Source organism: Onychostruthus taczanowskii, unplaced genomic scaffold (assembly GCF_017590055.1).
Source record: "Onychostruthus taczanowskii isolate IOZ18803 unplaced genomic scaffold, ASM1759005v1 scaffold1, whole genome shotgun sequence".
In the NCBI taxonomy this organism is placed as follows: domain Eukaryota; kingdom Metazoa; phylum Chordata; class Aves; order Passeriformes; family Passeridae; genus Onychostruthus; species Onychostruthus taczanowskii.
Window position 1 is genome coordinate 25,060,239 of NW_024496525.1, and position 17,438 is coordinate 25,077,676.

Genomic DNA, 17,438 nt, shown 5'->3' on the forward strand with positions numbered 1-17,438 from the left:
CCAGTTTTTACTTTTAATCCCAGTCTCCAAGAATTCAGTATATCTTGCTACTTACTAATGATTAAATGCTCCATTTAATTTCCCATTGTGCAAAAATATTTTAGCCTCCCAGATTCTGCTACCCATGAGAAATTTAGTGCATCTTGCTCTATAGAAGGAAGTTCTCAGCAGTGTAAACTTTCCATGGTATCAGGTATAAAGTAGAAGTGTGTGTCTCAAAAGCAATTCACACGGCATGACAGTCACAGACAATGCACATCTGTGCATTGAAGTGTATAAAATAAGACTCTTTCAAACTTTTTTAAGACACAACTAAATTGAAGGGTTAAGGATTTTTTTTTCTAGTTCTAAGCACCGTTGATGATGTAAGGTTTCAATAGTTGCTACTGAAAGGAGAAATACATTAAATTCTCGACAGTAGCCAAGTATATTCCAAATCACCCTCTTGATTCTGAGTACCAAAAGTTCCCATAATTTTGTTTTTTCAAGTACTTAGTTTGTTACAGAATAGCAGCTCAGTATAATAGAGGCATCAGTTCAGTTTAGCTGACAGTGATACTTAACATTACCTGGCATTCTCCACTGCAGTAGATGAGGATGCAAGTTTTTCTTCCAAAATCAAAACCTTTTTTCTTAGCTTGACCTCTCTGTCTTCTGCAGCTAAAGCTTCTCTGGTGTATGAGTCTTCCATTTCTAAAAGGTGATTCCGCAGCCTCTCCAGTTCCTGATTTAGGCGTTGCTCCTTTTCATGCAAATGCTGTACCTGTGTAGAACATACCTTAAGTTGCTTGGACTGCCACTTCATATAAAAAAAATTAAGCAAATATAACACATATCCACTGAAGCACACTGCAAGGGTATTAATTTTAAGTGTTTTTAACGAGTGATTGATATTAAACTAATCCAAAAAATATTACAGATGCAATTTCTTATTCTTTTTTCATTTATTTCTTGCAACTATAAATTATTTGGTGGTACCTCACTCTGCAGGGCACTGCTCTCCATTTGCTTCTGTTTGAGTGCTACCATGACTTGGTCTCTCTCTTGCTGAAAAGTAACAGCCTTTTCCTGCATTGATTTAACTTCATTTAACAGCTGATTCAATTCTCCTGTCTTGCCCTGTTGAAGACATAAACAAGTATTGCAAACACTGCCAACAATTTTACCAGAGGCATAGTCTTTGCCAGGAAGAGTGTAAAGATACAACTGATCTAACAAGGAAGAGGGCAGGACATATATGGCCCTGCAACACAGAAAAATATCCAGGAAGCATATTATTTTGAACTTGTCTAGTTTGAAGAGACAGTCATAAAGTATGAAGGTACATACCTGTTCTTTGTCTTTCAACAGCTTCTCAAAAGCAAGAGCTTTTTCCTTCATGGAGTGAGACTCAAACTCTTTCTCTTTCAGCATCATTGAAAATTGCATATTAGTCTCCTGAAGTGCACGGAATTCTGTTTCTTTTTCCCTGCACCTTGCAACTATTTTTTCATTTTCTTCTTTCAGTTTTCGAATATCCATTTCTAAAATTAAATTTCTTTCTTTTAGATTAGTTACAGCTTGCTTCAAAAGCTCATTTTCATTTTCTTTGTTGCTAAGATTTTCACTCACAGAAAGTAACTGATCACTTTTAGATTTAATCAATATATCTTTTTCTCTTAGTGACTTCTGTAACACATCATGTTTTTCTTTTATCTGCCTCATTTCTGATTCAGTCCCTTCTTGACTCTTTCTTTCAATCTCTGATGCTGTAGCAACAGAATCAGATAATCGCTGATTGTTTTCCTGAAGAATCCTGATAGTTGAATCTTTTTCTTGTAACTTTTTTTTCAGTTGTTCCAACTCATTTTGAAGGAGTTTGCACTCCTCACTGAGTGCTTCAGGAGGACTGCACTGAACACCTGAAAGCTGTGAAACAGTGGCAGCTGTTGCCACAGATGGTGTTACCAAATCCAGTTTGCTCAGGAGAAGATCCTTAGTGTTATAAAGCTGTCCTATGCTGTGTTGAACTTGTGCTAATTCCTGACTAAAACTTTTCAATTTTTTCTCATTCTGTTCATAACTCTGAATCAAGCCATTATAATCTACCTGCAGCCTTGAAGTACTATCGCTTTCAACTGAAATTTGTGCTTGCAGCCTGTGCAACTCTTCTTGGAGGTGAGCTGACTCATGCTGCATGTTCTGGACTGTAGTTATTACTTGTTGTTTCCACTCTTCCATTTTCTTTACTTGCTGTTTCAGTTTATCACGTTCTTGCAGAAGTTCCTCAAACTGGTTACTGTTCACACCACCTGCCCCATTATCAGCACCTGTACTGGATGTCTGCAAGACAGTCAATAAGGTTTGGCATTTTTGACTTAGGGCATCTATTTCAATGTCTTTTTCTCGAATGATACGGGATAGATTCTGAATAGTTTCTCTAGACATGTCTTGACTGCTGTTTTCGGATCTATTGGATAACCTTCGGTTCTCCTCTTGCAACCTCACCAAAGCTGCTTCTTTAGCAGCCACCATGTCCATGATATTACGATACTCTGTTTTTAACTGACTGTTTTCCCTTGTCTTTTCACTTAGAACTGCTAGTACTTGTTCTCTTTCCAGAACATAAGCTTGCAGCTGCTGCTGAAGGGAAAGAACATCCTGCCTGTAGGAACCTGAGGAAACTCTAGCATTAAGAGCTTGTATTTCTAAATCTTTCTCTTGAATGATCCGAGTAAGTTTACCAACTTCATCCTTAGACAACTGATCAATTTGTTGACTTAGAGAAACATTCTTTTCATTTAACAGCTTAATCTCCATCTCCCTTTCCTTGATACCTTTGACCAGTCTTTCAATTTCAGCTTTAGATAAGTCATGTTTTTCACTTCCATTTTCTCCATTAAGAGTCTGAACCTTGGTTTCCCGAAAAAGATCAGAAGCATCAGTCTGAATAATCTGTCTCTCTTTGTGCAACTGAGTTTTAATTTGTTCAATTGTTTTCTGCAAATTTTTGATTTCCTCATCTTTTTCTAAAAAGAGTCTTTCATGTGTGACATTCATTTGCTGACACTGCAATTTGGATTCATCTATTTCCTTTCGCTGCTCCTGCAATGACTGCTGAAGTTTCACTGTTGCTTGATTCTGATCTTCTATTGTTTTTTTGTGAACTTTTATTTCTTCTTCAAGATTATTCTTTATCACTTTTAACTGTGTTACCTCACTTTCAAGTTCAATAATAATATCTAAAGTTTTAGGCTCAACCACAGGCGTAGATCTACTCTGCTGATCCTTAAGCCGTTCAATTTCTTCTTTCAAATGATTATTTTCTTCTTTCATGACTGCAAGACTTCTGTCTTTTTCCTCCAAGTTCTGTTTTAAGACATCCTGCTTTTCTGAAACTTTCATATACTCCTCAAGTTCCTGCTTTGCCTGTAAGGCTTGATTTTTGTATTTTTCAATGAATACCTCTTTCTCTTTTATTAGATCTGTCAACTGCTTTTGTCCTCCTAAGCTAGTAGTCAACATCTCTTTTGTTTCTTGATGGTCAATTTCCATCTGCTCAATGGTCTTTTTAAGCTCAGAAAGCTTCAAGTCTTTCTCTTGATGAAGCTTAACCAGGCGCTCGTGTTCGAGCTGCAGTGCAGTGGTACCCATACTACGCGCGCTCGATAACTCCTCAATAGTTTGCTTATAATTACGTGCCTGTTCCAAAAGCCTCTTCTCTGCCTCGTTTAATTCACTCTCTAACTGCCTTTTTTCCATTTTCAAAGCCTCCACAAGAGTGTCTTTTTCCAAATGAACTTTCTTTTTCTCAGAAATGGCATCACTTAACTCCTGTTTTAGTTCTTCAACGGCTGCTATCAGCTTTCCATTTTCTATTCTGAGATTAGACAGAGATTTCTGTAGATCTTCATTTATCTGTTTATTTTCTGAAACCTCCTTCTGTAGTTTTGCAATTTCTGCTCCTCTTTCTTTCAGAATCAGATCTTGACAAGTGTAGTTAGATTCCTCATTGCTTTTTTCTGTTAACTTGCTCAAGGATACATGAAGTTCCTCCTCTCTTTCTTTCAGTCTCTGCTGCAAATCTCCAATTTCTTTTTTACTATGTGAATTACACTCCTGGGCTTTCCTTAATTGTTCCTGAAGATCTTTAATATTGTCTTGTAGCTGCTGCTTAGTTATATGCAAATCATTAAGTGCATATGAACAGTGGCTTAGTTTTTCTTTCTGACTATCTAACTCTTTAATAGTTTTCATCTTCTCATTTTCTAATTCTGATACTTTCTTTCTTTCACAATCTATGTCAAGTTTCAGCTGTTTAATGAGACTATCAGTTTCTGTGTGTTGCTTCGACATCTGCTCTTTCAGTGTAATCATATGCTGGAAATGAACACAAAACAGAATTCAATAGGGCAGCAAAACCAGTTGAACTATGCATTTCATTCACTTCTATCCTCTAAACAATAAAAAAAATGGAGAGGAAAAAAATGTTAGTTGCCAACATAAGTTGGCAAGTAGGATCAATTAGTCAATGCTAAATTAATTTAAACCAAATATCAAATAAGGACAGACTACATTTCACTACAAAAAAAGAAAAGAACACCACCCCTACAAGAACCTTAACTACCTAAATGAAGAAAAATAAAAAGACCTACATAAAAAAACCTGTCAGAAATTGCCGTAACATTTGGAATTCAGCAAACATCCATTGCTTAAAAGAGGGTGGCACTACATTTAAATTATCTGTACATTCTATTTTCAAATTTTGTTTTAACTTTGGATTAATTTCATAGGTGATTCATTGGTAAATCAATAAAATTGAAAACACATGGCTTGCAACTCAAATTTACAGGTCAAATATACTGGTATTCTGACATAAAGGTATAATTTAATTCTGACTATATATAATTGGTGACTTTTTTACTCCATGAATGCTCATATTATAAAGAACTTGCTATAAAGTAACTTAAATATTCAACATAATTAAAAATTATAGAAGAAAAAGTTTCAAGAATCATAGTAATGCATACTATCCTAAGACAGATCAGAATATTACCAGGATAAACTTCTTCAGAAATGCTGCAATGAAAAATCAGGGACTATTAACAGGACTTTAACAGTAAAGTAACATCTCTTATGGATAGCTGACACGCTGCATTACTTCTTTGTCTGTAACAAGTGGGTTTTACTTGCACTTCTGAATTTCACATTGAGATGGCAGATATAGAGAAATACTGGCCCCAAGTATTTGTTTTTAGGCCTCAAAAGATAACTTATATTTCCCTGCTATCTATGTTCAAAGATCAACTTAAAAGAAAAACACATACAGAATTCTAAACATTTATTCAGCAGTTCAGTAATTAGTTATTGTATTTATTACCTGAGTAGCTTCTTGATTCTGCTTGTCTAGTTCTTCCAACTCTGCTATTAATGTTTCTCTTTCAGCAATACTTTCATTTAATTCATGTTCTTTCCTTTCCAAATCTTGTCTTAACTGATTTATTTCTGAATTCTGATCCTCTGTATTCGAAGAAAGAATATTCTCATGTTTATGTTGTGCACTCGTCAGTTCCTTCTCAAGTCCCTCAAAATAAAAAAAAAATTTTGTAAATATCAGACTGTTCTTGCTGAAATTACATTAGAATCTCTAAGCCTGCATAAATACCACCCCAGTTAAAAATTCTTTGCTGGGAAGTATCTCTCTCTACCACTCATACATATATATTTATTTATCACTTGGTTTAAGAGTGCATAAACTTCTGCACAAATAGAACTTCTTACCATGGTATGGTAAGAAGTTATATCTGCCTCTGAGGTATGGATTGACAGCTGGGATAAATTATTATAACTGCAAGAGCCACCCTAAACACAGCAGGCTGCATGGTGAGACATAAGTTTTAATCAAGAGCATCTAAATAACATCATTATGAACCATGCTATGGGAACTCTTGAATGCATACAAAACACAGAAAAACTCAGTTGAAAAATACTACTGGATACAAAGTAAAATAAACTAAATCTTTCAAGTCAGAGTTCATAAAAGATCAAGACAACAACACCAAAAACTAAAGGTGTGATATGTTCCACTGCTTCACTTCATCAGTAAGATGGAATGCAGTATTATTAAGAGTACTACACAGAAGAGAAATATTTCACAACTGGTAAGTGCCAAAACTGAAACACGCTAAAGCAGAAGTGAAAAATGACATATTTTACAGAATGTACCACTAGTACTTTTAAAATGTATATTACAGCTTTCTAGTCAATAATGGATGGGTGGAACTTGAATGATTTTCCTAATAGAATACACAGTGGAGTTTCACAAGCAAAAATGTATTGTTTCTGTAAATTCCACATATAATTACAGAATTAAACTACAATTATTTTCTTTTACATTACAATGTTATTTATGTAGAAATGCAAATGTTAAAAAACCCCCATCAATTCAGAAATTGCTTTACCTGATTTAAACTGCAAAGTCTTGCTATTTCATTTTCTGCTTCTATAAAGGAAAATGAAATCAAATAGATAATTTACTACTTTTCAAACAACAATAAAACAAATACGTTCTCTCACCTTGCCCAAATAGAACTTTGCTGCTCTGAAGAGAATAGTTTCACAGTCCTTTGTGATGACAAACATCAGTGCCGTAAAAGACTCAAACATACCATCAATCACCACCTCAAAGCAGAGTATTACTTTCACAACACATCCCACATTAGGGGCACTTTGGCACTAGAGTTTATCAGTTTTGAAATATTTTAATATTTTCTACCTACAGATATATTTGTTAAATAGGTATGTTAATGTTTCCTTAAGGAGAAGATATTAGCAACTGAGTACCTTTATACACACACACACACAAAAATCTACTTTTTGAATTTAAACAAACAACTTCTATTGAGGCTTACTTACTTTTAAAGAAAAAAACCCATACCAAACAGCTGGCAGACACGATTACTTCCCTAATCAGAAACCCCTATGACAACCACACTAGTCCTAACAGGATTCTCTTTTCTGCTTCATCTTATTTCAATGAACAATGCTTTTCTAAAACAGCAATACTTTGAAGATTCATATTCTCATATTCAGTTTTAAATTCATGAAATAAATTTTGAGTTTTAAAAGCGAAAGCATGTCAAAATATACTAAAAATAAAATAATAATAATAAAAGCTCATAGTCTTAGTACCTAACAATGCTTGCTGTAGGCTGACAACATCTTGTGGTACTGATGTCTTTGACTGGAGCTGCTTCTGTTCTTTCAGGAGAGCATCTTGCCCTGCCACAGACCTCTGAAGCGCATTAAAGTCAGATTTAAGCTTTTCATAATCTTGTGCTATTTGGATTTTTTCTAGCTTTGCAAATTCTTGCTCCTTCAGAAGATTTTTGTTTTCTGCCTTGGCAGAAGACAATTTGTGATTTAATTTTCTTATTTCATCCTCTAGGTCCTTTACAACCTGCAACTCTTCCACCTGTCCTCCATCTGGACTCTGAGCTTTTTTTTTCTGTTCAGTAAATTTAGGGTCATCCACGGCATCAGTGCTCACACCATCTAAAAGACAAAAGAGATTATTTGCAATATTAACCAAAACCATCACTCTAGATTTTTTACTTCTCTTCTTTCACCTCTTCTCCTGACAGAGGGAGATAGACTAAAACAAAGACATGGTTATCATCAACAGAAAGCTTGGTTAAATAAGGTTAACAACTGAAGCTGTGCTATACATATTACTAGCAGGACAAGTAGCTTTTTGAATACTTTCACATGCTTGGCTCAAAATAATTTTAAATGTAAGTGTTGCAAGACATATTTTGTTTCCAATTTAATTGGAATATACTTGATCCCCACCTCTCTTGGTGAGGAGATGACAATCTAATTTATCAGGATTTAGAACACCTCAATTTTCTAATAATAATTTTTCAAATCCCATCTAATTCAGATTGATGCAAAATCAATTTATAATTTAATTAATTACATTTCAAAAGTTTGCCAAATAGTTGTTACAGAGAAAAATTTGCTCCAAATAATTTTCTAAATGATGCACCAAGGTATTCAACTGAACAAAAACATTTTCCAGAATTTCCTTTTTACAAATCCATCATATACTATACTGACACTCATTTCTGTACAATCTTCTATAATTTCCAGGTAAGTTAGAGAGTACAAAAAGGCATCATCAGAAGAGTGCAGAAAAAAAAATTAAATGAAAGCACACTACTTGTGAATTCACTTCTGTGTCTGCTCGAACACTAGACCCTGCCCTAGCCCCTATTATATGTTGTCAGACAGAATGACCAAAATAAAAATGTAAAATATTCTAGTTCTTCAAAAGCCACTAGCAGTATTTATTTTGCAGAGAAGTGGTAATGTAAAAGATAAGGGACTTCTACCTTCAACTTCCTTAAATTAGTCCTGCTGGTGTATGTATGTGAAGTGAAAAAACCTATTACGTCTTAACAGGCATCTGATTTTAAGGAATAAATTCCTTATCAGTACTACCTTTGAAGTTAAGAGAATCTGTAAAAAAAACTTCCCTTCTTTCCAAGAAGGGAATAGATCTCTTGTTCCAAAAGGAGAGTATATACACTCCAGACGTTCAAGTTTTATCAGGTAAATATAGAGGTTTACAGGCAAAGCTTATGTATTTGTGCAAAGAAGCCTCTCGAGGAAACCTAACTGGCATGACTATATTTAGGGAGGATGAAATACTTACAAGGCAACAAAAAGTTATTTGTGGGAACTACTGAGCTTCTACATTGTAGTTATGCCACACACTAAGGCATGGTCCTTATGGCAATCATAGAATCACAGCATAGCTTGAGCTGGAAGGGCCTTTAGAACACCTAGTTTCAACACTTGCATCATCATGGGCAGGGATGCCACCCACTAGATCAGGTTGCTCAAGGTCCTATTCAATCTGGCCATGAACATTTCCAGAAATGGGGCACCCACAACTTCTCTAGGCAACTTGTTCCAGTGTCTCACTACCCAATCTTTGAGCTTTTGCCAAGTAACTCAATTGGCACATAGTACTTCTCAAAAAAAGTTGGTTTTTGTCCTGATACTTTTGTAATCCTCAATTCAGTATGTCTTATCCTCACTTATATTCAGTTTAAGTTAAAAAACCAACCCAGAAAGTGCAAAATTCAGAGCACAACAATTGGTATGTATGCAAAATGACCCTCCAGACTGACACATGCCACAGATGAAATGCTATCATTCCAGTGCTGAAGACAACCAGACTGAATAAAAGATACGGGACACGTGTCTTAAATAAGAAGCTGAACTGAAACTGAAATTTGAATTCTAAACATCATGTATTTGATATAAGCTATACTGCTACATGCATATTCAACATTTTAACCCAAATTCACTCTACATAAAATGAAACAGAAAGCATGTGGTAACAGAGACCTTGCTGTAACCGATTCTCAAGTTCTTCAATTCGCTCTTCATATTCACGCAGCTCTTCTCGGTGTCGACGACTTATCTCTACTAACCTCTGTCTGTGGGCATCCTGCAATACTGACAGCTCATGCTGATGTTCGTCTATTTCTTGACTTAAATTCTGTTTGAGCTCCTAAAAATATCATTAGAGAAACAAAATGGCAAAACACAGCACAGTGTCTTCTTATGTAAGAAATAATACAATACAAAAGAAAGAAGTTTTCTCCAGTCTAATTAAAGGATTTATTGATGGATTTCTCACAGAAGTCAAGTTTTCTGATATTTGTTGATTGGGATTTTTTTTTAAACATGTGGCAAGAAATTCCTTTAAAGAATATGTTCACACAAATAGTATGCTCTCCACAAGAGCAAATATTAAACCAATGTAAAGCAATTACAAGTCATATACAAAGTGGATACACTAGAATGCATTTTTAGTAACTTTCTAGGATGACACGTAAAATCCGTATTTTGCACCTTCAACAAAAAAAGGCAACGTGTTTCTGAGAAGGGAGAAATTATTCTGTCTATCTAAAATACAGTCTCATAACTCATCAACAGCTTCACAAAGTGACTTGCCCTTGTAAGTACTAATGTCACTGTTTCAAACTAAGATACTGTTATTATCAAATCATACAAACACCCTTTCTCAGAGTAATTGATTTTAAATATTGTACTGCTGACTGAAGGGTTGCTATGCTACTACATACCCCCATGCATTTTTAATAATGTTATAATAGTGTTAGTTAAAATATTTACAAGTATGTGACCACATGCAAAACCATGAAGAGTAAAGCACAAGAAGACTAGTTTGTCATCTTACCTTAACAACATTTTGTAGTTTGCATATTTCACTTTGTTCAGCATCATTTGTGCCTTGCAGTTTGGAAGACTAAAAAACCCAAACCACATATCCACATGAGAACTACGATAAATACATGCATTTTTTATCTAAATTGCTCTTCTACTGATACTCAAAAGTAGAAAACAACAAAGCTAACATGAAGCAAAATAAAAATCCAATGTTAATTTTGATTTTTCAAAAAAATACATTTTAATGGAAACATTTTAATTTTTCACGGATTTTTATAATTACACTGCTACATATAATAGGTAAAAATTTGAAGTGGGGGTGTTATGGTTCATAGTAAGACAACAGGGTTGCATACTTTTGAGTATTTTCACATGGGAAAAGTATACCTCCAAAATCAGGCTATACCTGAAAAATGGTAACTAGCATCAGCAGCAACTTGAAAGATTACATCCATTTTTGTGTCAACAGAGCATGAATTATAACTGACGTACCATGAGACTGGGAGAAGAGAAAGTATAAAAGAATGCAAGTATCCAACCATTACTTTGAACAGTACTGTGCTATCAATAACAATCCATAACATAGCCAAGAGGAAGGGAAGTATTTTTTTGAAAGGCTGAACAAAAATGAAACCCTGAAGTAGCATTCTAGGTGAATGTTCATGAAATCCTTTACCTAAATTGACAAATCATGCATAAAAGCATTGCAAAATAGCATTTGGAAGTTAGTCACTGAATGTATCCTTAGTGATGTGACAGCACAAAAGGTTTCAGCTTTTCCACCACAACATGTTGCTTCTAGAAATTTTTCAGCATAAACTTTCAAAGAATCCACCAAATGCAATGAGAACAATAATTTGGAGGGGAGAGGGAAGGACAGGATAGAAGAGAAACCACTCACCACTGCAATCTGCTTCCAGTGGTCAACCTCCGATTCGAGCCTGGAAACTTCATTGGACAATCTGTTTATTTCTTGTTGTGACCAGATTATATCTCCAAAATCCATGTCATCTCCTTCAAAACCTGAGGAATGTCTGACCTCTGGAACATAGGAGGCCGATGCAGTGGCTGCTGGCAAAACACCAGCTCCCAACTGAGCAGTCTGAGCAGCTGTCTGTACTTTCTGCAGTTGTTCCTGTAGTGCATTCTGTCTGGCTTTTAGATGGCTGATCTCCACCTGGATATACAAAATAAAATGCATTGTTTCAATAATAAGAATATCAAAATACACTCTACCCATTGGGTCCTTATGAAATGTGAAACAAACAACATCCCCAGCACAAATAATAGATCACTTTCACTAAAAAAAGAAAAAAACTCCAAACATTCTCATAATGGAGAAAAAGCCACCCTTCGCTCAAGTGTTCTAAAGTACCTCACAGAAACACACAGGGGTGTTTTTAGCAGCCAAGGTACACAAGCAGTACAGCAATATCCAGGCTAACCAGTTATACAAAAAAATTAAATATAAAAGAGGGTATTCAGATATGGAAGTTAAGCAATATATGATGCTTTTCCAGGTATTTTTATTACACTTGATTTCTTTTATGCTTAACAATTCAGTGTAGCGAGAATTTACTTATTTACTGTAAAGTGAAATTAGCTGCATGTAATTTTACTGTAACAACTCTGTTATTGTATTTAACAAGCAGATTTTCATACATCTCATAGTTCTACTTCCTCTACCTCCCACAAGAATTTGTGAACAAATCAACAAAGAAATAAAACTCCTCTTTGTGCAACTCTCAGCAGGCTGGCAACTTTCTTCATTTAGGTCTACAAAATCTCATACAATGGGCTATAAAGCTGATGCTTCCATCACAAAGGGACATTTCATAAATTTTGAAAGCTAGCTCTGTTCTCTTTAATTGTATATGTTAAAGATAAATAATGACACCTAAAACAAAATAATTGCTTCAAGTGGGAATTTGTTCTTGTTGCCTTCCTTTAAAGTAACTGAATCAGAAATACAAAGCAGCAGAGTGTCTGTTCTCACAGTATCCCAGAAACAACAGAAATTCTGACAGCTGCACGACATTCCCAGAGTGTTTTCTTTTAACTATCTCCTGGCAGCTTGGCTTACATTACATTATTTGATGAAATATGTCTTAGTCTACATTAACAAACCAAGAAGCCATAGCTGTGACCAGTATTTCCACTGGAAGAGAACACACTAAAACAAAGGCATTAAACAGAAAAACAGCTAAGTTTATTGCACCTACTTACTGAGAAATCTTACTCTGTGTCTTACCTCCTTCTGTTGAAGCTGATTGCGGTACTCGATAGACAACTGCTTGATTTGCAGCTCTGCTGCTTCATGCTTTTCTTCTAAGTCACTACAGACTTTTTTCAGTCTATCATTCTAGCAAAAAATGAGAAATGAATGTTGGTAAACTCAGCACAGTCCTTAAAGGATCAGAAAAGCACAAAGCTACTGGACAGCAAAGAAGTTAAATTGTATGGATTTCTCATGTTACTTCATTCAAAACATACAGTAACAGCAATGTGTGGGCCCCAAATCACGGTCATGTCCAAGCTTTCCATTTTTATATGGCATGGACTCCAGCTCACTTCCAGAAAAAAGGGCTGCAATGACCAGAGATAAATGCCAAGAATTAAAGAAGTCAGGGCTGAATCACCTCTTAGCAAGATCCATAGGTAGAATTTAAGAACAGCCACAAAGCACAAATTGGAGCTAACATCCAGTATTTTCCCTCTGACCTCAGCCAAGAGCAGATGGCAAGAAACTAGAAAGAGGACAAGCAGGAACAGTTATGTCCCCAAAATAGTATCTTAACTTCACAATGCTCTTGAGGCTTGAAGGCATACGTGAAAGTTGTTTATTTAGAGACAAAGTCAAAAGACCAAAAAGTCCTTTTTAAGCGGGGAGAAAGCCACTTTCCATGAAGATACATGAGATTTTTAAGTGGTTTTGGAGAGGCACGAGCAGCCTACGCCAGAATGACCAAACAGCAGGACAACAGAGAGAGAACAGAACCAGGGAAAATGCCCACACTTTTCAGAGCCAAGCCTACTGCTGCAGTCCAAGTCCACCTGACAGGGCAGGAACAGTCACAGTTAGCAAAAGATGAAAACTTGCAGCACATGCATACACCAATAAATATGTGTGTCCCTAAATAAAATTTGTGTTCCTAACTGTGATGGCAGTTTGGCACAAAATCAGAGTCACATTCTAACATCACTGTCACCCTTGTTTCTGGATTTACCCAGGGACAAACAACTTCAGTGCAACATTTCAACTTCATAAAAAACAAATTCTATGTACTTCTTTTAATTACAAAATAGTGATCTACAATTTCTTACTTCAAACTTTTGTGCTGCATTAATACTTTCTATTTCTCTGAGTCTAGAATTGGACACATGGAGTTCTGTCGCTGCATCTGAAAGAAAATGAAAATTTTCATTTTAATTACAATCCTTTCAATCTGTTAAGACCAGATATTAATACATATCTTACTTCAGACTACTTTAATGTTCATTCCTAGGTAAATATCAAAAGCTGTTTTTATCAGAACACTGTAAGAATTATTTCTCACAGTCTTTCTGCATCTAATTTAGTTCACTCATATTTAGGCTTTAAATCAAATCAAAACCCTAACAGATTAGTATGGATTTAAGCTTTAAAGTAAGGGAGATAAAAATGTTTTACTTGACTATTTTGTGTCCCTGAATATGTTTCTGATTTCAGACTTGTTCCTGACCTAAGATTCTGTTTCTCTGTAATACCACGCGAAGTTTCAAAACAAATATTAATTCCATTAAATACACATAACAGTGACTGAATTTTCAGAAAAAAAACCCAAACCACCCACACCAACAAAACATCAATCCCATAAGACTCATTGTCTCTAAAAAGGTGATACATCTACCATCCCAGTTTATCCAACAGAAAAAGCAGGTAATTCCAGACACATTTTAATGATCAATCCTCCTCAAACTGGCTATATTCACTTCTTCTATGTCCCACCTTTAATGGACAGAAACACCAGATTTCCTTTTAGCAATGAGAAATCATCCTGAATTGACTATAAAGCAACCTTGACAATACTTGAAAATTTGAAATTAGTACAATTTCCAAGTAAATACTATATTTCATAATTTCCCATGTGCTGTTTAAAACCAAGACAGCTCAATCACTGCAGAGGAAACAATCTACACATGAAAACTGCAAAATGGAAAATGTGCAAGTCCATAATCCACAAACAACTGATGGGAGTCAAAACACTGAATGCAAGGCATAACATCAAAACCTATCAAATTTTAACTAATTAGGAAATTAACCCAGACTGTAAGGAAGTAGTTCAAAAGTGTTGTTAAGGCCACATAGTACTTAAAGGTTTTTACAGAAGAGGATGGCACTAGATTTTTTACACCCTGGAGTCTAGTCACCCATATGAATGTACTACCCTGACATTTTCAGGAGACTGAAGTTGTTCCCAGCAGTATCCAGCAGTGAAGTACATCTGGAAGTAACTACTAAACATCAGTACATCTCTCTTGCACAAACTCATGCACCAATGCATGAGTTCACAATTTATCTTCCAAAAAAGCAAAATAAGCACTCTAAATGACTGCACAGCTCAGGAAAATAAAATAACATTCCAAACTAAACTACTACAGATTTTGAAATTTAAAACATTAAGTAAGCCTTTCAGAAAAGTGAAAAAAAAAAAATTCACAGTTGTCAGAATTTCTCTCTTCTGAGCATTTTACCTGTGCACCAAAAAGGCCATCCATATGAGACCCATTATATCAGCTTGCCAACAGGGTTTATACAACACATGTTTCTATAATATTCTTTCACAACACTTCAGAAATGAGAGATTGTAAACCAAGTAGAATTGCTTAATTTCACATTTAAAATGACTACTCAGAAGTCTTAGCTGTTCTTTGTAGTGTCTATTCTTAATACTGTTTTGAGGAAGCTAACTTTTAAAATAATTTCTAGTCACAAGATGGTAATACCAGAGATATAATAAGTATCTATTGATACTTATTACCACATCATGCAACAGCTTCACTAAAGTTTTTTTCAAAAATTTGTAACCAAAAGTCATTACTAAAAATATGAAGAAAATATTATATTCCAGAACAGACTTACTATTGGTTTATAGAATATCTTAATCTGACATCTCTGATTTTTGTGGGTTTTAAAATTTTTTTTATTCTAACTTTCTGTTTTAAACACAAATCGTTCTAGCCTCTAATCCTTATAAAGCAAGGGCCCTGTTCTCCTACTTGGCTGTAGGGGAATTGTAGAACCCGACAGGTTTCTCCGGGCACAACTGAAATATAAACAAAACAATGACAAACACTGAACCTTTGCCTCTGTGACACGTCAGACTTGGATCACACCAGTGGCAAAACAACCTCTGTACTACAACTCTGCAGTTTTATGGAACCGGTGTAAGAGCTGCTAATTAACTGAGAGTTTAGATAAACTAAGCAAACAGAATGGAAAAAAGTGTTGTTTGAGTGCTGTCATTCCGGAGCAACATAACACTTCACGGAATTCAGAAACCTCTGAATAATAAGCGTAAAACAGGCTCACATTTGCTATTAGAGCCTGGGACTATATTTGTGTATTCAGATCCTGAAATCACAAGAGCGGAATAAAAACAAAAACAAAGGCAGCAAAGCCGGCAGCATTCGCGAAATCACCAAGCCGCAACCGGCTCCCCCCGGGCCGGTGCGGGCAGCGCAGGCCCCGCCGCTGTGGGTGCGGAGGGGGCCGGGGGAAGAGGAGGAGGAGGAGGAAGAGGAGGAAGAGCTCCCTCGCGGAGCCAGGCCCGTCCCGAGCCCCCTTACCGCCCACTTCCTCCGCGCCTTCCAGAAGGATGTCCTTGGTGAAGCTGGAGATCTGCCCGGTGAGCGAGGACAGGCTGTCGCCCACCTGCCCCAGGGACTGGCCCAGCCCCGAGCCCAGCCCGCCCAGCCACGACGCCATCGCGGCTCGGAGGGCTCCGGGCCTCGCTCGGCCCTGCCGGGCAGCCCCTGCAGCCGGTTCCCGCGGGCCAAGGGGCCGCCTCCGCCCCCCTTCTCTTCGCTACAGCGGGTCGCCGCTCCTGCTCCGAGCTCAGCACACCGGGCTCGGCAACTCGTCCGTCAAAGCTGCGCGCATCCTCCCGGCTCCTCCGGCTCAGCTGTTCCTCCCGGCTTGTCTTGTCCCGTCCTGGCTCAGCGACTCCTCCCGGCGGCTGCTGCCGCTGCCACCTCAACGGCCGCCATGACACCCCTCCCAAACACCATCGAGAGCGGCGGCTCGGGCTAGAGCGCCGCCTCGCAGGCGGATATGGCGTGTGGGCGGAAGCAAAGGATGCCGGGATGGCGGCGTGGAGCCGTGTGACTTCCCCGCCCGGGTGGATCTGGGCCATTAGCCAACAGTGTGGTTTGTACGAGAGTAGACACGATTTGTGTTTGAATATGTGTTCTCACAACACACACAAGGTCCTGAAGCCCCGGCTGCTTCGGATGTACATGGAGTGGAATGGGAAGACCGAGGGCACCCGATCGACGTCTATCAGTCTCAGGGAGCGGTGCCAAGAGGCTGCGCCCGGGCTCTTCCCGCTGGAGCCCGGCTACAGGACAAGGTCTGCAGCGGGCAGGAACTGATGCACAGGAAGATCCACCTGAATATCAGGAAAAACTTGTTTATTGTGCAGTGACTGCTCACTGGAACAGATTGCCCAGAGAGGCTGTGGAGGCTCCCTCGCTGGAGGTACTCGGGAATCATCTGAATGCGGTGCCATGTGCTCCAGGGTGACCCTGCTTGGGCAGGGAGGTTGGACCAGATGACCCACTATGGTCCCTTCTAACCTGACCCGTTCTGTGATTCTTGGTTGTATTTCCAGCCAGAACCCCAAAACTGCTCCAATTCAGAGTTTTTGTTTTTTGATCAGGTGAGGTATTTAAACTTGGGACTACAAGGACTACTGCACTGTTACAGAAAAAGCAGTTTTGCGTCAGTCAGAATGATAGTTACAAAAAACGCTGATATAAATACAGGGAAATGTATTTATACATTTACATATGTATACATATACATAATGCTGGAAATAAAATACAGGGCAGCTGGATCATTGCCTGTTTCAAATTGATAACTACATAAAAAGATGTGTAATTAAAGCACCACATCAACGGCAAAATGAAGCTGAGAAGAGCATTTCACAGGTGAA

At 37.3% G+C, this 17,438-nt stretch overlaps 1 protein-coding gene across 1 annotated transcript in view; it reads right to left on the minus strand.

Annotated features, from left to right (window-relative positions):
* TRIP11 (thyroid hormone receptor interactor 11) overlaps positions 1 to 16,845 on the minus strand; it is a 28,328-nt gene extending 11,483 nt beyond the window's left edge. The window contains exons 1-12 of the mRNA XM_041398746.1: positions 16,072 to 16,845; positions 13,567 to 13,643; positions 12,494 to 12,604; positions 11,144 to 11,419; positions 10,253 to 10,321; positions 9,397 to 9,562; positions 7,171 to 7,533; positions 6,441 to 6,481; positions 5,360 to 5,563; positions 1,330 to 4,359; positions 979 to 1,119; positions 570 to 763 (exon numbers count right to left, since the gene is read on the minus strand). Coding sequence (XP_041254680.1) covers positions 570 to 763; positions 979 to 1,119; positions 1,330 to 4,359; positions 5,360 to 5,563; positions 6,441 to 6,481; positions 7,171 to 7,533; positions 9,397 to 9,562; positions 10,253 to 10,321; positions 11,144 to 11,419; positions 12,494 to 12,604; positions 13,567 to 13,643; positions 16,072 to 16,210 — 4,811 coding nt within the window. The 5' untranslated portion in view covers positions 16,211 to 16,845. The remainder of the gene's footprint in view (positions 1 to 569; positions 764 to 978; positions 1,120 to 1,329; positions 4,360 to 5,359; positions 5,564 to 6,440; positions 6,482 to 7,170; positions 7,534 to 9,396; positions 9,563 to 10,252; positions 10,322 to 11,143; positions 11,420 to 12,493; positions 12,605 to 13,566; positions 13,644 to 16,071) is intronic.
* Positions 16,846 to 17,438: the final 593 nt, after the last annotated feature.